At 39.8% G+C, this 20,287-nt stretch overlaps 2 protein-coding genes across 12 annotated transcripts in view; one reads left to right on the top strand and one right to left on the bottom strand.

Annotated features, from left to right (window-relative positions):
* Positions 1 to 11,082, top strand: part of RNF175 (ring finger protein 175) — a 31,957-nt gene extending 20,875 nt beyond the window's left edge. For 2 of the 4 annotated variants that reach the window (XM_019641237.1, XM_019641240.1), the window contains 4 exons: positions 3,014 to 3,134; positions 4,925 to 5,058; positions 8,036 to 8,137; positions 10,297 to 11,082. In XM_019641237.1, coding sequence (XP_019496782.1) covers positions 3,014 to 3,134; positions 4,925 to 5,058; positions 8,036 to 8,137; positions 10,297 to 10,417 — 478 coding nt within the window. In that variant the 3' untranslated portion in view covers positions 10,418 to 11,082. Of the gene's footprint in view, positions 1 to 3,013; positions 3,135 to 4,924; positions 5,059 to 6,488; positions 7,083 to 8,035; positions 8,138 to 10,296 lie in introns of those variants that run through there. The other 2 variants (XM_019641238.1, XM_019641241.1) reach the window with 2 other exon arrangements.
* Positions 11,083 to 15,068: 3,986 nt separating this feature from the next.
* The window catches only part of TLR2 (toll like receptor 2), a 12,929-nt gene continuing 7,710 nt past the window's right edge, over positions 15,069 to 20,287 (bottom strand). For 3 of the 8 annotated variants that reach the window (XM_019641230.1, XM_019641229.1, XM_019641231.1), the window contains exons 2-3: positions 18,309 to 18,634; positions 15,069 to 17,711 (exon numbers count right to left, since the gene is read on the bottom strand). In XM_019641230.1, the coding sequence (XP_019496775.1) occupies positions 15,338 to 17,695 (2,358 nt within the window). In that variant the 5' untranslated portion in view covers positions 17,696 to 17,711; positions 18,309 to 18,634 and the 3' untranslated portion in view covers positions 15,069 to 15,337. The remainder of the gene's footprint in view (positions 17,712 to 18,308; positions 18,635 to 20,287) is intronic. The other 5 variants (XM_019641235.1, XM_019641234.1, XM_019641232.1 and 2 more) reach the window with 4 other exon arrangements.

Genomic DNA, 20,287 nt, shown 5'->3' with positions numbered 1-20,287 from the left:
GAAAATGTAAATTAATTTCAAAGGATAGTAACTTTTTCCTTCTTCCTACTTAAATATCAAAGGCCTGAATAAGTTCAATCAATTTATTTCTTTTTTGTTTAAAAAAGGTGATTAATGTATGTTAATAAAAGATGATACTCAAGCAACAGAATAATTTCAGGTAGTTAAGTAGTTTCCTACATTTAAGGTACTCAGATGCTTATTGTTTACTTGCTTTTTTTTAACACCCTTCTTTACTCCACCTGGAAAAAGAATATTCCAAAGGAAGTTATACAGCTTAATAACCCACATGAATTAGTACTATTAGACTACCAAGAAAATGCCAATGCATGTCACAACTTTTATGACAAAATGAATATTTTTCATTTGCTGTTCTCTTATTATAAGTGTATTAAAGCTAGTATATTTTCTTTATACATGTATTTATTTTTCCAGATGAAAGTATGATATACATTTTGTTATTTGGTTTTTCACTTTGGACTTACATGTTTACTCAAATACTTTTTTTTAACTATACTTGGCTAGGGTACAAAGAAACACTGTTATTTATTACAACCTCAACCATTAAAGCTAAAGCATTTCAAAATCAACAAAGGAAAACAAAAATGGATGTGATATTCCCAGATAACAGCAAAGCACTAAATGAATTTCATAACTATGGCAGAACTTTTCTTTTAAAATAGGAAAAAGATATTTGTATTAAACTTCATCATCATAATTAAATATAGCATTATTATACTGAATATTGACTTTATACATTATGCAAGACTTTGCTGTCACTAAAATGTATTATTAAAAGTAGGTTGACAGGTGTGACAAAATCTGCTTGTGTGCCCTCAGAAAAAATATGTAAGCTTTGTACTTGATCTGCAAATTTAAAAGATCACCATTAAAAGTAGCTCTATATTTGTGGTAGAGTAATTCTTACTGAAAAACAAATTTTTCTTCCACAAAATTCTGAAGCGTCATTTTTCTTCTATATATCTTCTTCCTTAAAACCTTGAGAACTATGCTACCCGATACAGTAGCTGCTAGCTCATGTGACCATTGAGCACTTAAAATATAAAATAAGATGTACTGTAAGTGTACTATAAGTGTAAAATACACAGTGGATTTCAAAGCCAGTATGAAAATATAATTTTTATATTGACTACATGTTGAAATGATGATAGTATTTAGGATGTAGTGGTGAAATGATTTAATCTGTTTCTTTTTACCTCTTTCATGTGATTATTAGAAAAAATTTTCATTTTCTATGTATGTCCAATCTATATTTCCACTGGACAGCACTGTTCTAGAATTTTGTTTCTGGTACCCAAGAACCCGCCTTGACTGCGGACAGTTGGAAACAGGAAACTGAGTGCTTAGAAATTGAAAGAGAGGTAAAGAGCTAAAAAGAGGAAGAAAATCTTGGGAGAAATGAAGGGAATCAGGATAGTTATACCTATGACTCAGAACTAAGCTCCCACTTGGAAGACAGTTGCTGCGATGTGCCATGGACGAGGTCCTCATGGTGGGGGCTGAGGCTGTGTAATCAACCTGTGTTCTGGGAAGGGAATTTAAGACGTACCACAACGCTATTGAAAGCAGCTCAAAGCAAGGGCCGGCCGAGTGGCTCAGTTGGTTAAGAGTTCACTCAAGAATTTGAGCTCTGAGCAACAGCAGTTCGAGTCCCGGCCCGAGCTGAGCAGCCGCTGAGCTGCCAACAGGTAGCAGGATGGCTCAGCTAAAAAACAAACAAACAAACAAACAAAAAAAAACGAAAGCAGCTCAAAGCAAAATGCCCCAGAATATCTCACGTTGACGTTACTCTAAATCTCTGGGACCATAACAGAAATTGAACGGTAGAGATTGGCAACCTTTAACTCATAAAATAAGGAAGGCAATGGGATGGAGAGCCAGCCCTGGTGGAAGGACTCTTCCTGTGGCAACAGCAAAATCCGATTTCACAAGCATTTCATAAAACTTATGGAGCAGGAGCGCCTACCATTTTCTAGCAGGAAAGGGAAGGAAAGTAACTCTACAGATCTGTTATTGCTGGTTCAAGACATAGAGAAGACACTGATTCTTTTCTTTTTTTTTACACACTGTCTATATTACTTCATTTTAGTGAATATAAGAATATTTGTAAGGGCTTTAATTAAATCACTTGAACATACAGTTGTACAGTTGTCCTAAGACTATTATTATCTCATAAGATTTTAAGATTCTTAACCATGACTTCTCCTCCAATGAGGCATACCAAGGACTTAATCCTTTAGATTGGGAAGAAATTATTTTTTCACTACTAAGTATTGTTGATCATCATTGTATAAAGCTTCTTTTCTGTGGAACCACAAATTTGTTACTATACTTTTTATCAATAGGGTTATAAATGCATGCTCCCCTGGACATGGAGGGAAAATCATTCACTCCTCCCCACTGTTCTTGTTTTTAGATACACCCAGGCAAATCTTAAAAGGAAGGAGCCACCCCATGTTGGAATTCCCAATTCACATTACCAAAAGATCTGTACCCTCTGAGTCTATAAAACTCTCTCTTTACGTTTCCCTCTCAAATAACAGAGAACAAAAATGCCCAGAAGTTTCCAGAGACAGACTACCTTTCTGTTCTCCACTCCCTTCCTGACTCAGTCCATTACTAATATCTGAGGCTGTTGACAGATAAAGCAAACGAAGTGTACAATGATTAAGATTCAGAAATCAAATTAGGTGCTAATTATTCACTTTTTCTCTTAAAAAAGAAAAAAAAGAGGGAGCTATCATAGAGAATCCTAAGAAGCAGTTGAAGACTCTCCCAAGGATTACTTCATCTACTTAGCACTGAGTGGTAAAATTTTAAGGAAATTTAGAGAATTTAAATTCATTAAGAAAAAGGAAAGCTACACAAATCAATGAAAAGAATACCCCAAGTTTCTCCTAGATACTATGCTGGGAAGTATTTTCCTAACTACAGCCCTCCCCTGCCCCCCAAATGCCACATTCTTATTTCCTTCCACTGTTGTTTTTAATAGAATCAAGGCTAGAGATTCCATGGATTTCGGCATCGTGTCCTTGTTCTATGGACTCTATTATGGCATAATGGGGAGAGACTTTGCAGAGATCTGCTCAGATTACATGGCTTCTACTATAGGGGTGAGTGTTGCTTTTATTCTTTGTAGCCATTTATGGTACATGGAGAAATGGCCTCATCGTACACCACATTTGTATTTATTTTCAGAAATTGGTAAATCTTTTGTGGTTCTCTCAGCCCTATTTCTCCTTGGATTTTCCTTGCATCAAAAACTGTCTTTGCTAATTAATTAGAAAATCCATTTCTTATTAATATGATGTGTGCAAAATAAGGCATCTTTTAAAATAAAATATACTAATTATTTGGAAGTAACCATATCTAGCATACTCCAATCGCCAACATTTAAAAGATTAGTAAGAATTCAATGATAACAAAAGTGCTTCATCTTTGCCTAATGCAAACGAAAATCATATTTGATGCCCATAAAACATTTTAGAATCAACTAGTGCTTCGGGTAATACTCATCATAAACATCAGTTATTGTTATATAGCATTTGAAGAAGTAGAAGACAAAAAAAGTGTGCTAAATATATTCTGACTATATATTGTTCCCTGGAATTAAAAAAGAAACTCTAATAATTTTTTTTAATGTCTTAAAACAAAACTCGGGATAGATATACTTTCCAGTTAGATGCATTCCAGGTTCAGATATTAGGACCCTTCGTCTTGTCTGACACATGCTCATTTCCTAAATACTTACAAGCCAAAGTCTTCAGGGATGGCCCAGTAGTTTCAGGAATTTAGCATCTCTGTCCTTTATCAGCCTCTCAGTGTACAGCCAGATATGACATGGAAAACCTAGTGTGAATGACAAGAATGAACGTCAGGACTATTCTCTCTCTCTATTGGGGCAAGACTGAGTGGACATGGCCTTGACATTATCCCTGCCCCATCTTCCCTTCCCCATTTCCATAGGCTCTATCTCACCCTTTTCCTAGGGCCTGGAATCCAAGTTCTGTGGTGAAATGCTGGAACTAGATACCTTTTGGAATTTCTCTGCCATGTGTCATCTATGGGACCACAGCCTTTCTTATAAGGTTTGAGGTGAACAAAGGAGGAAGCATTTTCACTCCCAGTTCCTCCAACAAAAACCAGAAACCATACCCCTTAAAAAATCCCCAAAGCCTCTTGTGCTTGTTTATCAACAAGAGAGGAAGAGAACGGTTCTATGTACTCTCTCCTCTGGTGGACCAGGAAGAAAATATTTAACCTGGTAAGACAATCAAGTCTTTAAGCACCAACTTTCTGGAGTCTTCTCACCTGATCCCACCCATCCCCTGTCACCTTCATTTCAATGACCAAATATATAAAACCCAGTGCCTCGAGTCACTGGCATAGCCACTAGTGACTTGAACAGATGGTGTGTGTGTGTGTGTGTGTGTGTGTGTGTGTGTGTGTGTGTGTGTGTGTGTGTGCGCGCACGCGTACGTGCACACTATAATCACATAGGAATTAAAAAATAGAGAGCGAGATGCCTGGGCTTACTCCAGAGCTATGAATCAGAATCTCCAGGAGAATAAAGGGAGGGTTCAGATTCTGGGTGAGCTTAAAAGGCTTCCCGTGTAATTCTGAACTATAGCCCTGGATAAAAACTGTTCCTCTTGAAGGATTCCTTAGTGTGGAGGTTAAATGGAGGTTATAATTAGCAATGGACTTTGAGTCCCTTTGTGGTTCAGTGGGGTTTTGCCTGGATACCTTACCCCCACTGTAGCATTGTTCCATGAGAAAAAGCGTTTCAAGCTCTAAGTCAGTAAAGACTCTATGTCCCAAAGCCTGGCAGTGGCTTCCCTGTGTTCGGAGAATGGCATGTGCTTTCCTTTCCTATGGAGCTCTGTGCATTTCCCCCCAACAGTTCTACAGTGTCAGTGGGATGCCCACACGGAGCTTGTCAGACAGTATCTGCGCCGTCTGTGGACAGAAGATCATTGTGGAGCTCGATGAAGAAGGGCTCATTGAAAACACCTACCAGCTTTCATGCAGTCATGTGTATCCTTTTCATGGGAAACTATTTGGTCTTCATGAAGCCAATGTTGGGAGGCAAATTTCAACTAATCTGTGTTGGGCGTGGGAGATGGCAAGTTAGGGAAGGCTGTCTCATCACCTTCTCCCGCTTCCTCTCCTCCTCCTATCCCCATCTCCCCTGCTCGCCTTAGTTTCCAGGCCTTTCTCCTCCTGCCCATCTGCCTTTTGGGGGCTTTCTGATCATGGCTGCTGAATGATGACCTGCTAATTAAGGTGACCCTCCTCCTCCTCCAGTAATTTCCTTTTTTGAAAAGGAATCTTAATGCCACTCGGACAGCCTGCTGGCTGGGAAAGTTGAGAAGCCTTCAGTGAACAGGTAGCCAAAAGGGACCAGGGAGAGAAGGGGTTGAGGTGAGGAAGAGAATGAAGTTTCAGGTGCAGGGAGGAGCTCAGAACTGTCCAGGGAAAGTCTTGTGTCTGAATCTCACAGGACCAAGAACAACGAACTGTGCTTTGCCCTGGAAATAATCCTAGGAACGTGCTTGTGTCAACACTGTAATGGGGGCAGCCAAGTATCAGTTTTGGTCTTGAAAAGAGACAGCAGGGCACCATACATTACAAAAGGAGGGACCAAAACATGAGCACCAGCTCTTGGACTGGCCTACGGGTGCTGCCCAAATAGCCATCTACCGACTGAGAGATCTTTAGGTGTTAGGGACCAGGCAAGCCTGGACCTGGAAACCAGCATTTTTCTGGGAACTCCAGTAACTATCAAGGAGGACCTCAATGTGTAGAAAGGTTCTGGGGTAGGGAGACCTGAGCGGGGCCGGCTGCTTCCTGAGCATATAACTCTGAATACTAAAGTTGGCCTGGGAACAATCAGTATTTTCATTCTTTTCTATATACTTTATATATCTTTATTTTATACTACAATATCAATGTTATAATATTGCTATACACTCAGTTCAAAGCTCTGGCATTATGAGATGATTAAAGCATCTGTCTTTTGCCTCTGAAACCCACCTAACTCAGTCAATGATACCTTAGGTGTGCAGAGCCTATTATTCAATTCTGTTTAATCTAGACAGATTCCATTTATTCAATCCTGAGAGTAAAAAATGGGACCAAATGCATCTGAAATGTACTAGGAGCCCTTACTCCACCATTTAATCCTGAACAGTTTAAAGTTAGAAACACAAAGATAGCCCATATGGAATTCTATGGTGGTTTTTCAGGGTGACAGCTTTCCCAAAAAACTATCATTCTGAGTAGAAATTTTCCAAGCCTGGCCCGAGTTTTAAATATGATTTACTTTTCAATTGTTGGAACAGAGCCCTTTCTGCCATTTGCAAGTAGAAATATTTTCTCTCTCCACTTTTAAAAGCCCTTAGGGATTGTTGTACATGTGTGCATATGTAATCCAAAATGTAGTTATCTTTAAATTTGCTTCACAGGGAATATTATTAATGGCCCATTTTAGCATGCGTCCCATTAACAAGGCAGGGGCAGACATCTGAGTATTGCTCTGAGGCAGTTCTGCCAGTGTGGAGGCTGTTTAGCACGGAGATTTTGAAGCTGAAAGAATTTTAAAGAGGAGGTAAGCATTTCAGTACTGGCTCTATGACCCCTGAACTCTATACTTATCTGGAAGGTGGGACCATACTCCAGCCCTTTTGAATGAAGGGTTTGGATTCAAAATCTTTGGTATATCACTTTGTTGACCCAAGCATATTTCAAAAGTGACCCCAGTTCCAAGAACATGAAATAGTGGAAACTCTTAGTTGCCCACAGATCTAATATTCAGGAATTATTCACATGGCCTTGACTTGCGAACACCTCCACAGTCCTCCATTTGTTAGGGAGGGGACCTCAACATAATGCTGTTCACATGGGTGTGTCGCAGGCCAGACACAAAATCATGTGATCTTGGTCCAGAAAACCACAGTGTGATCCATGACTATAGAAGTAAACAAGTCAATAGGATGGATCTCATAATATTGGGTTGTTGGAAAAGTCATAATGCATTTTTGGAACAAAAAACAGAAAAAATACGTCATGACTTTTCCGACAACCTAATAGTTAATCATTTTGCCCAAATCTACACAATGCTATAGAACCTGGGAAAATATATTTGCAAAAGTAATTCATTTTGAATGATTCATTCAAATATTCGTTCACTACATTGGCACTGAGGCACTGCCTAAGGTGCTGGGGACACAGATGAATGAGGCAGTCCCACAGGTAACATATGGTCCAGCAGACACATGTAAGTACACAGATCGCCATGATACAGTGTGGTACATGCGCTAATAAGATTGAGTCCCTGGTGCTGTAGGAAAACACAGGGTTCACTCTTAACTTTGGGGGCAAAGGGTCAAACGTTCTGAGCAAGGGGATGTATGTAAATGAATCTGTAAATACCTAGGCTTATATTCTATTAAAAATAACTGGCTCCTTATCCGTAATTAAAAAAAGTTGAGAAAAAAACTTATGAAGCTAATAGAAGTATGTGTAAGCTTATGAACACACATAATTTAAACTTGTCTAAGTGCCTAAGTCTGATTACATAGTAGGTCATGAGCAGTACTACACAAAAATAGGATAGGGAAATGCTATGGTAAATGCATGAGAAATGCACAATAAGTGAGACAGGGAAATAAAATGATCTAGGTACAGAAAATATTACTGTAAAAAAAAAAGCACATTCACATTCTTTATCTAATTTAATTCTTGTGAGCATCGGGGGAGGCAAGAAGCTAAGTGAATTCCTCAGGGTCATACAGCTATTGCAGCTCCGACTACAAGCTCACAATCTTTGGTGGCTCCACTGTCCTGCAGGATCTTCCCTAAAAACGTTACGTGCACCATCAAGTCAAGTCTGACAGCCACGCAGTCTCACCCTCCACTACTCTGCCCTACAGATGGGATCATTCCCCTTGTGTCCTCATGAGGCAGACCTTGCCTTTTCATCTCTAGAAGCTTCCCTAACGAGATGCCTAAGCTTCCATGAATTCTGCATCCGAGGTTGGTGTATCGTTGGTAAAAAGCAGACTTGCCCTTACTGCAAAGAGAAGGTTGATTTGAAGAGAATGATCAGTAACCCGTATCCTTTTTTTAAAAAAGTTATGAAATAGTATCTTAAATGTTCCTGGTAATTCATTCTTCCGTCTAAATTGTCACTATCTTCATTATAGTTACAGCAGAAAACTTTCCCCTAACCATCTATTTCCAAACAACTTGCTGGTCTCTTTTCTCTCCTGTGCTTATGTTACTATTCTGGTTAGAAACTTAAAAGCCAAAAGGAGACACATTCTACTCTTTATATTCCATATGTTCCACTATAAGTGTTTTAGTGGAAATGTGATGACACTGCAAAAGATAAGTAAATGTCTGGAAGGATTAGATAGATAGATAGATAGATAGATAGATAGATAGATAGATAGATAGATAGATAGATGGATGAATGATAGGTAATGGGTGGATGGGATGGGTGGATGGGTAGATAAATACATTGGAATTGAAATTTTAAATGCCTCAAATGTGAACTAGAGTATAGGAAAGTATTTTTAAGGTATACCAAATTTTATTATTTCCAGAAATGAGTAGGGGTGTTCCCCCCTGGATTTTAGTTTTTTACTTCCTTGCCTTGCGTCATCTTTCCTTAGGCTAAGCCCTAGTGATAATAATATGGAAAGGAAATGAACATTATGTTTATAGCAACTAGGATTTTTATAGACAACAGGGATCCCCAACAGAACAAACCCAAATCTCACTAAGGAAGGTAATGGCCCCATTCAGAGCTGACCAGGAAGACTTGGTCTTCAACCCCACTGGCCCAAGACCGTAATATCTCTTCCAGGGGGGTAAATGGGATTGAGACACAGCCCCCTTAAAGCAGAAGAACACTGAGAGGTTGGCATCAACCTGCCAAGTAATCTCTCTTCTCATAAGAAGCAGCCTTTCTATACTTTCTGAGTACCAGTCACCTAAATTGTACAGTGCTAAAGATGACACCCCCTTGCTTTCTGCTCCCCCTTCTCTTTGCCAACCTTCAATGTATATTGGCTGTTGGCAGCAACACCGCCATCTCTGAGGACTGCAAATTTTAGCTGGGAATGCACACTCATGTCAAGTAGGGCAGCCAAGGAGGCAGCATCCATGGGTCTGTGGGTCTTAGAGCCAGACCATAGCAACAAACTACACCCTCTGCAGCCACCAGCCCCAACTACAGGCCCAGCCTTTCTCAGTGAGTCAGTGCAACTCAAGCACAGCCAAGGTTAAAGGTGTGCAATGCTCCTTCCTTCTTCCTTTGCGTCCGCTCTCCCTGAATTTCCCTTCTCATATGAGGAGACCGAGTCCAGGGCCACTTTGGGTTATAACTTATAAAAGTATAGTACAGGGCCGGCCGAGTGGCTCAGTTGGTTAAGAGCTCGCTCAAGAGTTTGAGCTCTGAGCAACAGTGGTTCGATTCCCGGCCCGAGCTGAGCAGCCGCTGAGCTGCCAACAGGTGGCAGGATGGCTCAGCTTAAACAAACAAACAAACAAACAAACAAAAAAACTATAGTACATAGATCTTTGGGATAAAATTGGTGATAATATGATCATAAGTGTCACCTTAAATGATCATTTAAGTATCAAAGGACAATTGGTTTCTTTATATAGGCTTGAGAGAATAGACTTTTGAATATTACATGTATTCTTTTGATTGAGACTCAGTATAGTAAAAAGCTACATGTGAAAAAATCTGCCACTATGTATGTATTAATAACATTGCTATGAGAGACGCTATGTATTAAGTCCCCTTAGCACAATTTTTCAACGATACCAGGAAAACATATATCTAATCTGTGAACACATGTTTTTCTTAATATAAAATGAGTTCCTTCTGGTTAACTGACTATATATAGGTAAGCCCAGAGTTGTTTTTGCTCGGTTACAGAAGGTTCCGTTATCCTTGGCTTTCCAATGAAGTTCATTTCCCTCTTCCCCTTTCTTTTAGCATAAGACCCTTGCCTTTTTTTCTTGTTATGCAGTTTGAGATTGTATTCTAAACTGGGTCAATTTATTTTTGGAAATTAGGTGTACATAACAGTGACAACCAAATGCTATAAAAATCATGTAAGGGGCTTTTAAATAAGCACATAGAATTACCAAGAAAGGAAATAGCCACTTATGATATTGCTTATTATGTTTGCAAATGCTATTTATGAATGTTTCTGCTACTTGGCTGTATAGCGAGCAACCTCCTTAACTGAGGTTTAGCTGGGAGCGCTCACACATTTTGTATGGACAAATCCTGGACTGGCTTCGTTATCTGGTGGCCTGGCAACCCATGGTGATAGGGATAGTACAAGGCATTAACTATTCACTAGGGCTAGAATAGTACAACAAAGTTACCCCAGAAACAATGTATTGCACGTTGGAATATCTTCAAATCCTTGATCCTACATATAATATTGACTTTTCTTCATTTTAGAGATGATCCCAAAAGAGAACAGAACAAAATTTGGTCTACATAAGACAATTTGTGTATGTGGAAAGAATTTAAAGAGCTGAGCAACAGAATAAACAAATGATGTGTGCTTTGCATCTTTCCTGTTATGACTGTTTTCTAATCCATGCATGTGACACATTTGTTACAACTTCCCCCACCCCCCCACCATGGACATACCATCTCTAGTTTGGCTGATAATGATCTCATCTGTAAAATGTTTTCAGAGGTTTGCAAAGTACTTCTCACATAGAACATTTAGTTATAACAAATACCTTCTGATCAGTTCAAAATCTTCGAAGAAGTAGGCAGAGTTGTTAAGTAACCTGTGATTTTAAGGATAGGGCCTTCTCTGCATTTTGTGCTTATGACCACGTGGCAGCTTCAGCACCACAAAGATCTGTATAGAGAGGATTACTCCTGAAACCTCTAGCACTAGGTGCCACAGCCCACTCATTGGGCCAGCACTACGCCCGAGTTCCTGGGCCTGCCAAATGCACCCAACCCATCCAAGGACTGCACTGAAGTAGAGAGACTTACTCTCTTCTTTTGTGCCACTCTGTACACACACACACACACACACACACACACACACACAATCACTCTGTTCCTATACTCTTCTATTTTCTTCATAGCACTTATCAGTACCTGAAATGATATCTTATATTTGTTTATTGTCTTCCCCTTCATGAAGGCAAAGAATTTTATCTGTTTTGTTCCCTACTGCATCTCCACCACTTGGGAGCAATGCCTGGCCCATAGTAGGCACTCAATAAATATTTGTTAAAAGAATGAATTAATCCAGCAGGAAGGAACAAAATTAATGGAATAGGGAAGACCAATCAGAAAGAATTAACCCAAGAATGATATGCTGGACTCCCCAAATTAATCCATTTTAAATTACTGGCCATTTGTTAAACAGCTAACACTGTATATATAACCCCAGACATCTACTCCGCAATACTTGAAGACATTACACTTATAGGAAGTAGAAACACACCTATTGTCAAAAATACTGGCAATGTACTTAATGCTATTCAAAGTTTCATCATAGTTGTAACGAAAAAAGCTCACAATAAGATTTCTACCTGTTAGCTTGCCTTCTCGAAGCTGCCCAATGCAGTATTATTATTGATTCACCATATATATTATTAGACAACTTAACTCTGCTTTATTTCTCAGCAAACATTTCAATGATTCAATATTACATACCAGGCATGTGCAAGGGTTAAGGAAATAAAACAAGATTCTTGAGCTTAGAGTCTATTGACCAGTAAAAGACCTCACTGAAAGACTTCACTTGGGTAAAGCACTGAAAATTAGAATGTCTTCTGTAAAAAGAGCCCTTTAATTGACCTCTGATATATTGGGTTGTCGGAAAAGTCATGACGTGTTTTTTCTGTTTTTTGTTTAAAAATGCATCATGACTTTTCCGACAACCCAATATTTGCCACTTCTCTTTTGTGGACAGCTTTTAGAGCCCTTTAAAACCCTGGGCAAGTAAACCATATGTATCCGTATGGAATTCTGAACAATCCTCCGAGTTCGGAAATGTTAGATAATAATAACTAAACAATCCTAGAAAAAAAATAAAGATGCTGTTTTCTTTATGCAGTTTAAGTATTTAAAACCAAATCCCAATTTTGTGAAGATATATATATATATATATATATATATATATATATAATATATATATCATATATATATGCTGTACACTACAGTTACCAGTGGTTATCTGAAGGTGAGGGGATAAGAGCTGATTATTATTTTCTTTTATACGTTCTTATCTCTTTTCCAAAATTTCTACGGTAAACATGTTTAACATTTTCAATGAGAAAAATAAAAATTATTTTGAAAATATTACTTTAAATCTGTCAATTAACTATGAAGCTATTCCTAGTGCTGTTTAAGTTACTGAAATTCAATCTATAGATCAAGCCCATGTTAAATGTGCCTGGTTCCCATGATAATTAAATAAAATTATTTAATTTTATAAGTAATTTTAATTTGATAAGTAAAGCCAAAAGCCCATTATTGTGTTTGGTTTTTGTGGCATCTCCTCAAGTTTCCTTCTCCTGAACTTTTCTACTTTTTTTCTTAGACTGGTTACTGTTTCATCTATAATACTCTCTCAGGAGTTTGTACGAGACAGAAGAAACGCTATGTGAGTGTCTCAAGGACCAAAGCCTGTTTTGCACTTAAAGAACTTATTTCTTTGGGTTATTTTTCTGAGGACAACAGGATCCCTTATATCTCCACTTGTACCCATAACAGAAAAATATCTATTTGCAAATCATAATATATGAGGAGACAAATCACTTCTTGGAAAATAATAATGGCAGCTAAAATCTACTGCAGGTACCCATCACCCCATGCAAGCACCCCACAGTTCCCCTTCTCATAGGCTTGGTCCTCTCCTCACCCTGCCAGAGTGAGGTAGCAAGGGGTGTACACTCAGTGGTTTAGTTACATTACTGTACATTAATGCCTACATCATGCCCTGTGATCTCAATATTATTATCCCTATGTTAAGAACAGGAAACTATTTTGGGTCAAGTTAAGTCACTTGTCCAAAGATACACATCTACTTGTTGGGTACAGACAATTAACAAAGAGGCTGGATGTCAAATTAGGGTTCCGAAGATTTTATTAATCTGAGCTCAGGGACCGCCTCTCCAACTAAGGAGAGACAGCCCTAAGGCTCAGGGGGGTAAGGTTTTTATAAGGCAGGGCTATAAGTAAAGTAAGTTACAGAAGCCAAAAAAAGAATGTGCAGTTATTCCAGTTAAAACAGCATCCTGCTGTCACAACAGTGCTGTTATGTTCAGATGTCTTAAGAGTATATCGTGACCAGGTTGAGCTGACTGCACAACCTGTCCCTTAGAGATATGGATAATCAATGTTAGAAACTGAGGACTGAGGTAGGGGGTTGTTAACCACTGTGAGGCCTCTTGATATGTTAAGATAGAGGCAAGGGGAGGGAAGGAAGGGGGAGCTGAGGAATGTTTTTCTTTAACCTTTTATTCCCCAGAAGCAAAGCAGGTATACAGAAGCAAAAAGAGCTGTTAGTTCTTAGAGTCTAGCTGGAGTAGCTGAAGTATGATTTTTTTAACGTGAATCTGTCTGGCCTATGGTCCGGGCCGGAGTCCCTTCATACTAACCCAGGTCTTTCAGGCTCCAGAGCCCAATTAACCACACAGACCCTGTGCTGGCTGAAAACGGAGCAGGGTCAAAGGAGGTTCACTTCCTTTCACATATGGTTCCCAGCTTAAGAGGAAAGTCACACCCAATCAGTCAACAGCTCTTAGATTTTAAATGTAATGCATTAATTACATTCAATGCAATACATTATTAAATCTAAATGATAAAAATGAACATATGGAAGTAGTATCTATCTTTTAAGTGACTGTGTATCAAATATTTTGAGTCATTAAGAGGAACCTCTAGGTTTATACTTGTTTAAAAACCTACTTCACTCATACGTACTAGTATAAATGTTCAGAAAAAAAAAAAGAGAGAGAAAGGGCTTTTTAGAATCAGAAACAAGACTTTTCAAAGAAAAAAAGAAAAAGCACCATGATGCAGGGCAGACAAACTAGGGACTGAGAGCCAGAGTAACTCAACACTAATTACAACTTCGCGTGTGAAGGCTGGAGGGCGCTCAGGGCCAGGGATAGGAAAGGTCCTTTCAAATTCTTCTAAACCACGTTTTATTTACTTTGCGAGTGTGATTTTCATGGAAAGACATAATTTACTGTATCTTGTGTTATGGACCCTCTCTCGAATGGGTACAGAAACCTATCAAAAGCCCAGTCAGACAGACAGACCTGTTCATATGAAAACATATCCCCGAGGCAATTTGTGTCTTGTAAAAAAAAAGTTTGATGGGGACACACAACACTTTTTTGTAGGCATAGCAACAGGTTTGGATGAGTGACCCCAATATTTTGCCTTGTGGATCACGATAGCAGTCACACAGAAAGGACAGCTAGGGGGTACAGATATGGATGAGTCTGCTAGCAGAAAGCTGACCAACACGTTCATTGAAAGTCTTCTGTTCATCTGTGCTATCTCCTAATGAATGAAACCAGTGGCTACAGAGAATGCAGATATCAATAATGGACTCAGATCATGATTATCTCCTAGTATAAAGAAAAACCAGGGTCGGCCGAATGGCACAATGGTTAAGAATTGGCCTGGGACGCCAGAGGGCCCCGGTTCGGATCCCACATATGAGGGCCAGTGACACTGCCCTCCACAGCTAAGATGCTGAACAACAGCTCAACCTGGAGCTGGGCTGCCATGAGTCGCCGGCAACAGCGTAGGCTGCAGCCCCTGTGGCAGTGGGTTGCCATGGGCTACCGTGTGTAGCCAGCAGCCAGCATGAGCAGCCAGCAGCCTCCGTGAGTCCAGAAGCCGGCGACTGATCTGCCTCGCCCGGGAAGAGCGCAATGATGGTGCCAACTTGGGCCAGTGAAGCAACATCCTCCACAACTAGACTGAAGAACAAAACGACAGCAACTTGTCTGTTCCCCTTCCCCCAATTCCCCAATAAAAAAATGTTTTTAAAAAAAAAGTATGGGTTAAAAAAAAAAAGAAAAACCAAAAGCCAATTGTTTTCCTCCAATCTTGTAGCAGTTTTTATAAAACAGCACTCCAGATAAAATTTGAAGTTTTAGTCGTTTTAGTAAGCAAGCCCTCAAATGATAGTACAGTCCTGTGGTTTATACAGAATTGTGGCAGAAAGGACTTAGTTACAACTACCGTGATAAAGACCATCATCCGACCAAGACTGGCCTTTCATTAAGGAACCTAGGACTTCATAGCAGCTCTCAAACTTAACCAAAACCCTTCCTGTTGCGTTTCGTCAGTAGGCCACTCCAGGTAGGTCTTGGTGTTCATTATCTTCCGCAACTTACAAAAACGCTGGGGGATGGCCTTCTTCTCAATGGGCTCCAGAAGAATGAGGATGGCAGCATCGTTGCTCTCATCAAAGAGACGAAAATGGGAGAAATCCAGTTCATACTTGCACCACTCACTCCTCACAAAGTTTTCAGAAAGCACGAAGATAGTTTTGTGACTCTTTTCAATGGAGTCAATGATATTGTCAATAATCCATTTGCCAGGAATAAAGTCCCGCTTATGAAGACACAACTTAAAGGGAGGGTTGAAGTGCTCCAGCTCCTGGACCATGAGGTTCTCCACCCAGTGGGAATCCTGTTCACTGTAAGACACAAAGGCATCATAACAGATGTCCCTGTGGGGAGCTTTCCTGGGCTTCCTTTTGGCCTGGAGCCAGGCCCACATCATTTTCATGTACCACAATCCATGGAAACGGTGGCACAGCACCCCAGTGACCAGGATCAACAGGAAAATGGCACAGCACAAGGCAGACACTAGAGCTGCCTGGTGGCACTCGAAAATGGAGAGGTGAGTGTCCTGAACCCGTTGGCCCCACACATGGGATGGAGAGGTACACAGGTAGTTTTCTGGCCAATCAATCAGGACTTGGGCCAGGCCATGCTGCTTCTGAGTGAAAGACAAGAATTCACAGGAGCAAATGAAGTTGTTGTCACCAGCTTCCAAAGTCTTCAGGTTTTGAAAAGAATCGAGTTGCTCCTTAGAAAAAGTATTGATTGTATTTCTGCTGATTCTCATGACTAGTAACATGGGTAAGAAGGAGGCATCTGGTAGAGTGTTCAGCTTATTTCTGGAAATATAAAGTTCTTTGAGTTGTGGCATAAGCAAAGAAAATGAATTGAGATTGTTATTGCTAACATCTAAAATTTCCAGTGTCTGGGGAATGCAAGAGGTTAAACTGTGTATTCTTGTGCTTGACAAGTTCAAATATTTCATCTTTTCTGGCCACCGACAAGTTTCAGGTATAGGATGAAAATTATTCTTACTGATATCAAGGTTAGTCAGGTTTTTCAGAGTAAGCAAAATTTCTCCAGTTTCATCTAATGATGTCAAATGATTTTGCCTTAAAATTAAGGTTTGTAGGGAGGGCCAGGCATGCTCACAGGCGGAGTTTCTCAATAAGTTTCCAATCAATAAATTGTCACTGAGATCCAAATACTCTAATGATTTTAAATGTCGTGAAAGTGAACAAGGAACCAGAAAAACCTTACTGCTTTCTATTGTGATTCTTTTAATGTTTTCTGCAAGTGAATATACACTACTCAGGTCATAAAATGAGTAAAAATGTGGAATATGCAACCTCCGTATTGTTAATGTCCCTATTTTAACTGCATTTCTAATTCTATCCCAAACAGATGGGTCAAAATCACCAACTCCATCAAGGGTACAATCATCAAATTCCACATCTAACACTCCAGAAACAGAACTCAACAGTTTCACAACTTCATTAAAACTTTTATCAGTGATTTCCACATTTCTAAATTTTAACTTTTTAATCAATGTATTGGTTTCCTTGATGGATACTTCTGGAAAACGGAAAGTGTTCAAATGAGTATCTCTCAGTTCAAAATATTCCAAAGAACTTAAAAGATCTACAACAATATCCAGAAGGAAAACAGGCTGCTTTAGATGAAGGATCAGGTGACTGATGTTCTGAATTGACTTCAAACTGTTTGGCTCATACCTTTGCAGATTGGAAGCAACAATCTCAAGCTCCTCAAGAAAAGTTAGCCCAGCAAAATCCTTTTCCTGAATCTCAGTGAAGGTGCGCGTATTTCCTACTTTCAGGATTCGCAAATTGGTGAGATGAGAAAAAAGAGATGTTTTCCCAAGTGTTTTGTAAGGATTTTCCAGTAAGTTTAAGAATTTCAAGGAAGAGAGGGGCCTGAACCAGGACGATGATAAATTAGGTAAGTGGTTATGGGATAAGTCCAAATGTTCGAGGCTTCCCAGGGAGGAAAAAGAATTTTCCTCTATTGTGTTAATATTGTTGGACTTCAGGCTCAGAGCCCTGAGGTTCACACAGTTCCGCAGGTCACTGTCACTGACATAGGTGATCTTGTTGTTGGACAGGTCAAGGCTTTTCATAGTTGCCGTGAGCTCAGAGGGGATGGAGATTAAAGATCTAGACTGGCCATCGCAGACACCAGTGGAGTCACAAGTCAGAGGAGAAGCCTGATCAGAGGCCCCTTCCTTAAACAGGATGATTACGGCCCCCAAGACCCACACTGTCCACAAGGCAAGAGGCATTATCCCGTGATTCAACCTACAAATAAAAGAAGCTCAAATGAGTGACTGTGTTTGACACATATTGTAATTTCAGTTCTTGACAAATGTTTTGTAGGGCATAACACACACACACACACACACACACACACACACACACGCACATACATGCATGCATGCACACACATATACACAGAACTCCCAGGAAATAACCAAGAGGCAAACGTAATGTATGAATGAGGATAAAAATGAATTCCCTGATACATCCAGCAACACTAACTCAGATACACTGCCACTGTGCAATGAGTTAAAAGCACCATACCACTTGGGGGTACAGAGCAGGACTCAATCAACGTGGGTTGAAAGAACGAGTAAATGAATGAATAGAAGAATGAACAAGAAAGCAGCTTATGGGCTAGGCTTCTTAATACAGATTTACAATCACCTATTCCTCCATCTCAAACCTTCTTATATTTTAAGCATGCCTCCACTCTGCCTGATGGCCCTATGAGTTAGAGACCTCAGAGCCAAACCACAGCTCTCATTGGACAACTGTACACAGACTGCAGCTCCAGGAAGACATCCTCTTTGACCAAAAGAAAAAGGTCCCATGTTTGTCAACCTGTCTGGCACCTACTGTTAGCAGGCAGAAGCGATGCTGGGGACCCCAGGCAGAGCAAGGTGGTTTGCTGGACTGTGGGACAATCAGAATCAGACCATCAGAACCTTCTCTTCCTGCAGAGAAATAAGGCAGAAACCAGTGCCTGCATCTCGAGGGGCTGTTTGGATGAATGTGGAGAAAACAAGGCTGTCTGCACACTGTTCACCACTTCTAATCCTTTCAACCATGAATCCGACACTTTCTCTCTGCTCACCTTCTGGGCCCCATATTCTTCTTGGGCTACACTCAGCTTCCTCATTCCTTGTTTCTGTATTCCTTTCTGTTTGCTCACTGCATTAACTCTACAAAAATAAAGAAATAAATAATATAAATAAATGCAATTTTAATTTAACCCCAAGAACAAAATTTTTTTCTGGATAAAACTAATTTCCCGCATTCCAGTGTTCCCACAGAATCTGGGAGATTATAAAGGCCTAGGCTATAACTTATAGGCCCAGAAAATTAAACTATAAATAATGTTAATACCTACTTGGTTTGGGAATGAAATTGCTGTTGTAACCGGATTTTTTGCAGCCACACCAATGCCACTGCCTTGCATCCCTTCCGATCTTTTTTAGATAAATGGGGTCATACCATGCATATTTATTCTAGATTTTCATTTCTCATCTAAAAATATAGCTTGACGTCCTTCTATGTCAGTACAGAAAGACATTTCTGATTTTTTTCCAATGGGTCACAGCATTTTGTAGTATGGATAAACCATAATTTCATAATCGTCATTAGGCAATTTCATTGTGTGAACATCATAGAGTGCACTTCCACAGACCTAGATGGTATAGCCTATTACACACCTAGGCTGTATGGTACAGCCTATTGCTCCTAGACTATACATCTGTACAGCATGTTACTATAGAAAACAACACGAGATTAAACCAAGCACAAGAGAAAATGAAGCAATCAAGAGATGCAGTAAACACGAGATGTACGAGGTTGCTGCCAGCATAACACAGCACAGTGCTTTACAACAAACTTTTTTTTTAATCAGTAGAAAAAGTACACTCAGAAATAACAATAAAAAGTATAGTACAGTAAATACATAAAGCAGGAACATAGTTGTTTATTATCATTATCAAGTACTATGTACTCTACAGACGTGTATGTGCTATACTTCTATACGACTGGCAGTGCAGTACCTCTGTTTGCACCAGTGTCACCACAAACACAAGTGATGTGTTGCACTATGACATTACAACAGCTACGATGTCACTAGGTGATAGGAATTTTTCAGCTCCATCAGAATTTTATGGGACCACCATTGTATATGTGGTCCTTTGTTGACTGAAATGTTATCTGGCACATGACTGTAATTATTATTACAATTATTAAATTATAGGGGCTCCTTATATTCTCTGGAAATGGAAGATATATGTGTTACAAATATCTTCTTCCACTCTATGGTTTGTTTTTTCACTTTCTTAGCAAAATCTTTTGATGAACAAATGTTTCTTTAATTTTCTATTCTGTTTTTTTTTTTAAAGATTTTTTTTTTAAATGGGGAATTGGGGGGATGGGAAAAGACAAGTTGCTGTCATTTTGTTCTTCAGTCTAGTTGTGGAGGACGTTGCTTCACTGGCCCAAGTTGGCACCATCATTGCGCTCTTGTTCAGCATCTTAGCTGTAGAGGGCAGTGTCACTGGCCCTCATATGTGGGATCCGAATCAGGGCCCTCTGGCGTCCCAAGCCAGTTCCTAACCATCGCGCCACTCAGCCGGCCCACTATTTTGTTTTTTAATAGTGATTTTTAAACAGTGGCCTGTTTAAAGAATCTTTCCGGGCCGGCCGAGTGGCGCGATGGTTAAGAACTCGCTTGGGATGCCAGAGGGCCCCGGTTCGGATCCCGCATATGAGGGCCAGTGAACACTGCCCTCCACAGCTAAGATGCTGAACAACAGCTCAACCTGGAGCTGGGCTGCCGTGAGTCGCTGGCGACGGCG

This window comes from Hipposideros armiger, unplaced genomic scaffold (assembly GCF_001890085.2).
Source record: "Hipposideros armiger isolate ML-2016 unplaced genomic scaffold, ASM189008v1 scaffold_58, whole genome shotgun sequence".
Lineage (NCBI taxonomy): Eukaryota > Metazoa > Chordata > Mammalia > Chiroptera > Hipposideridae > Hipposideros > Hipposideros armiger.
The sequence above is the reverse complement of the archived record's forward strand: the minus strand, read 5'-3'. Positions and strand labels throughout refer to the sequence as shown.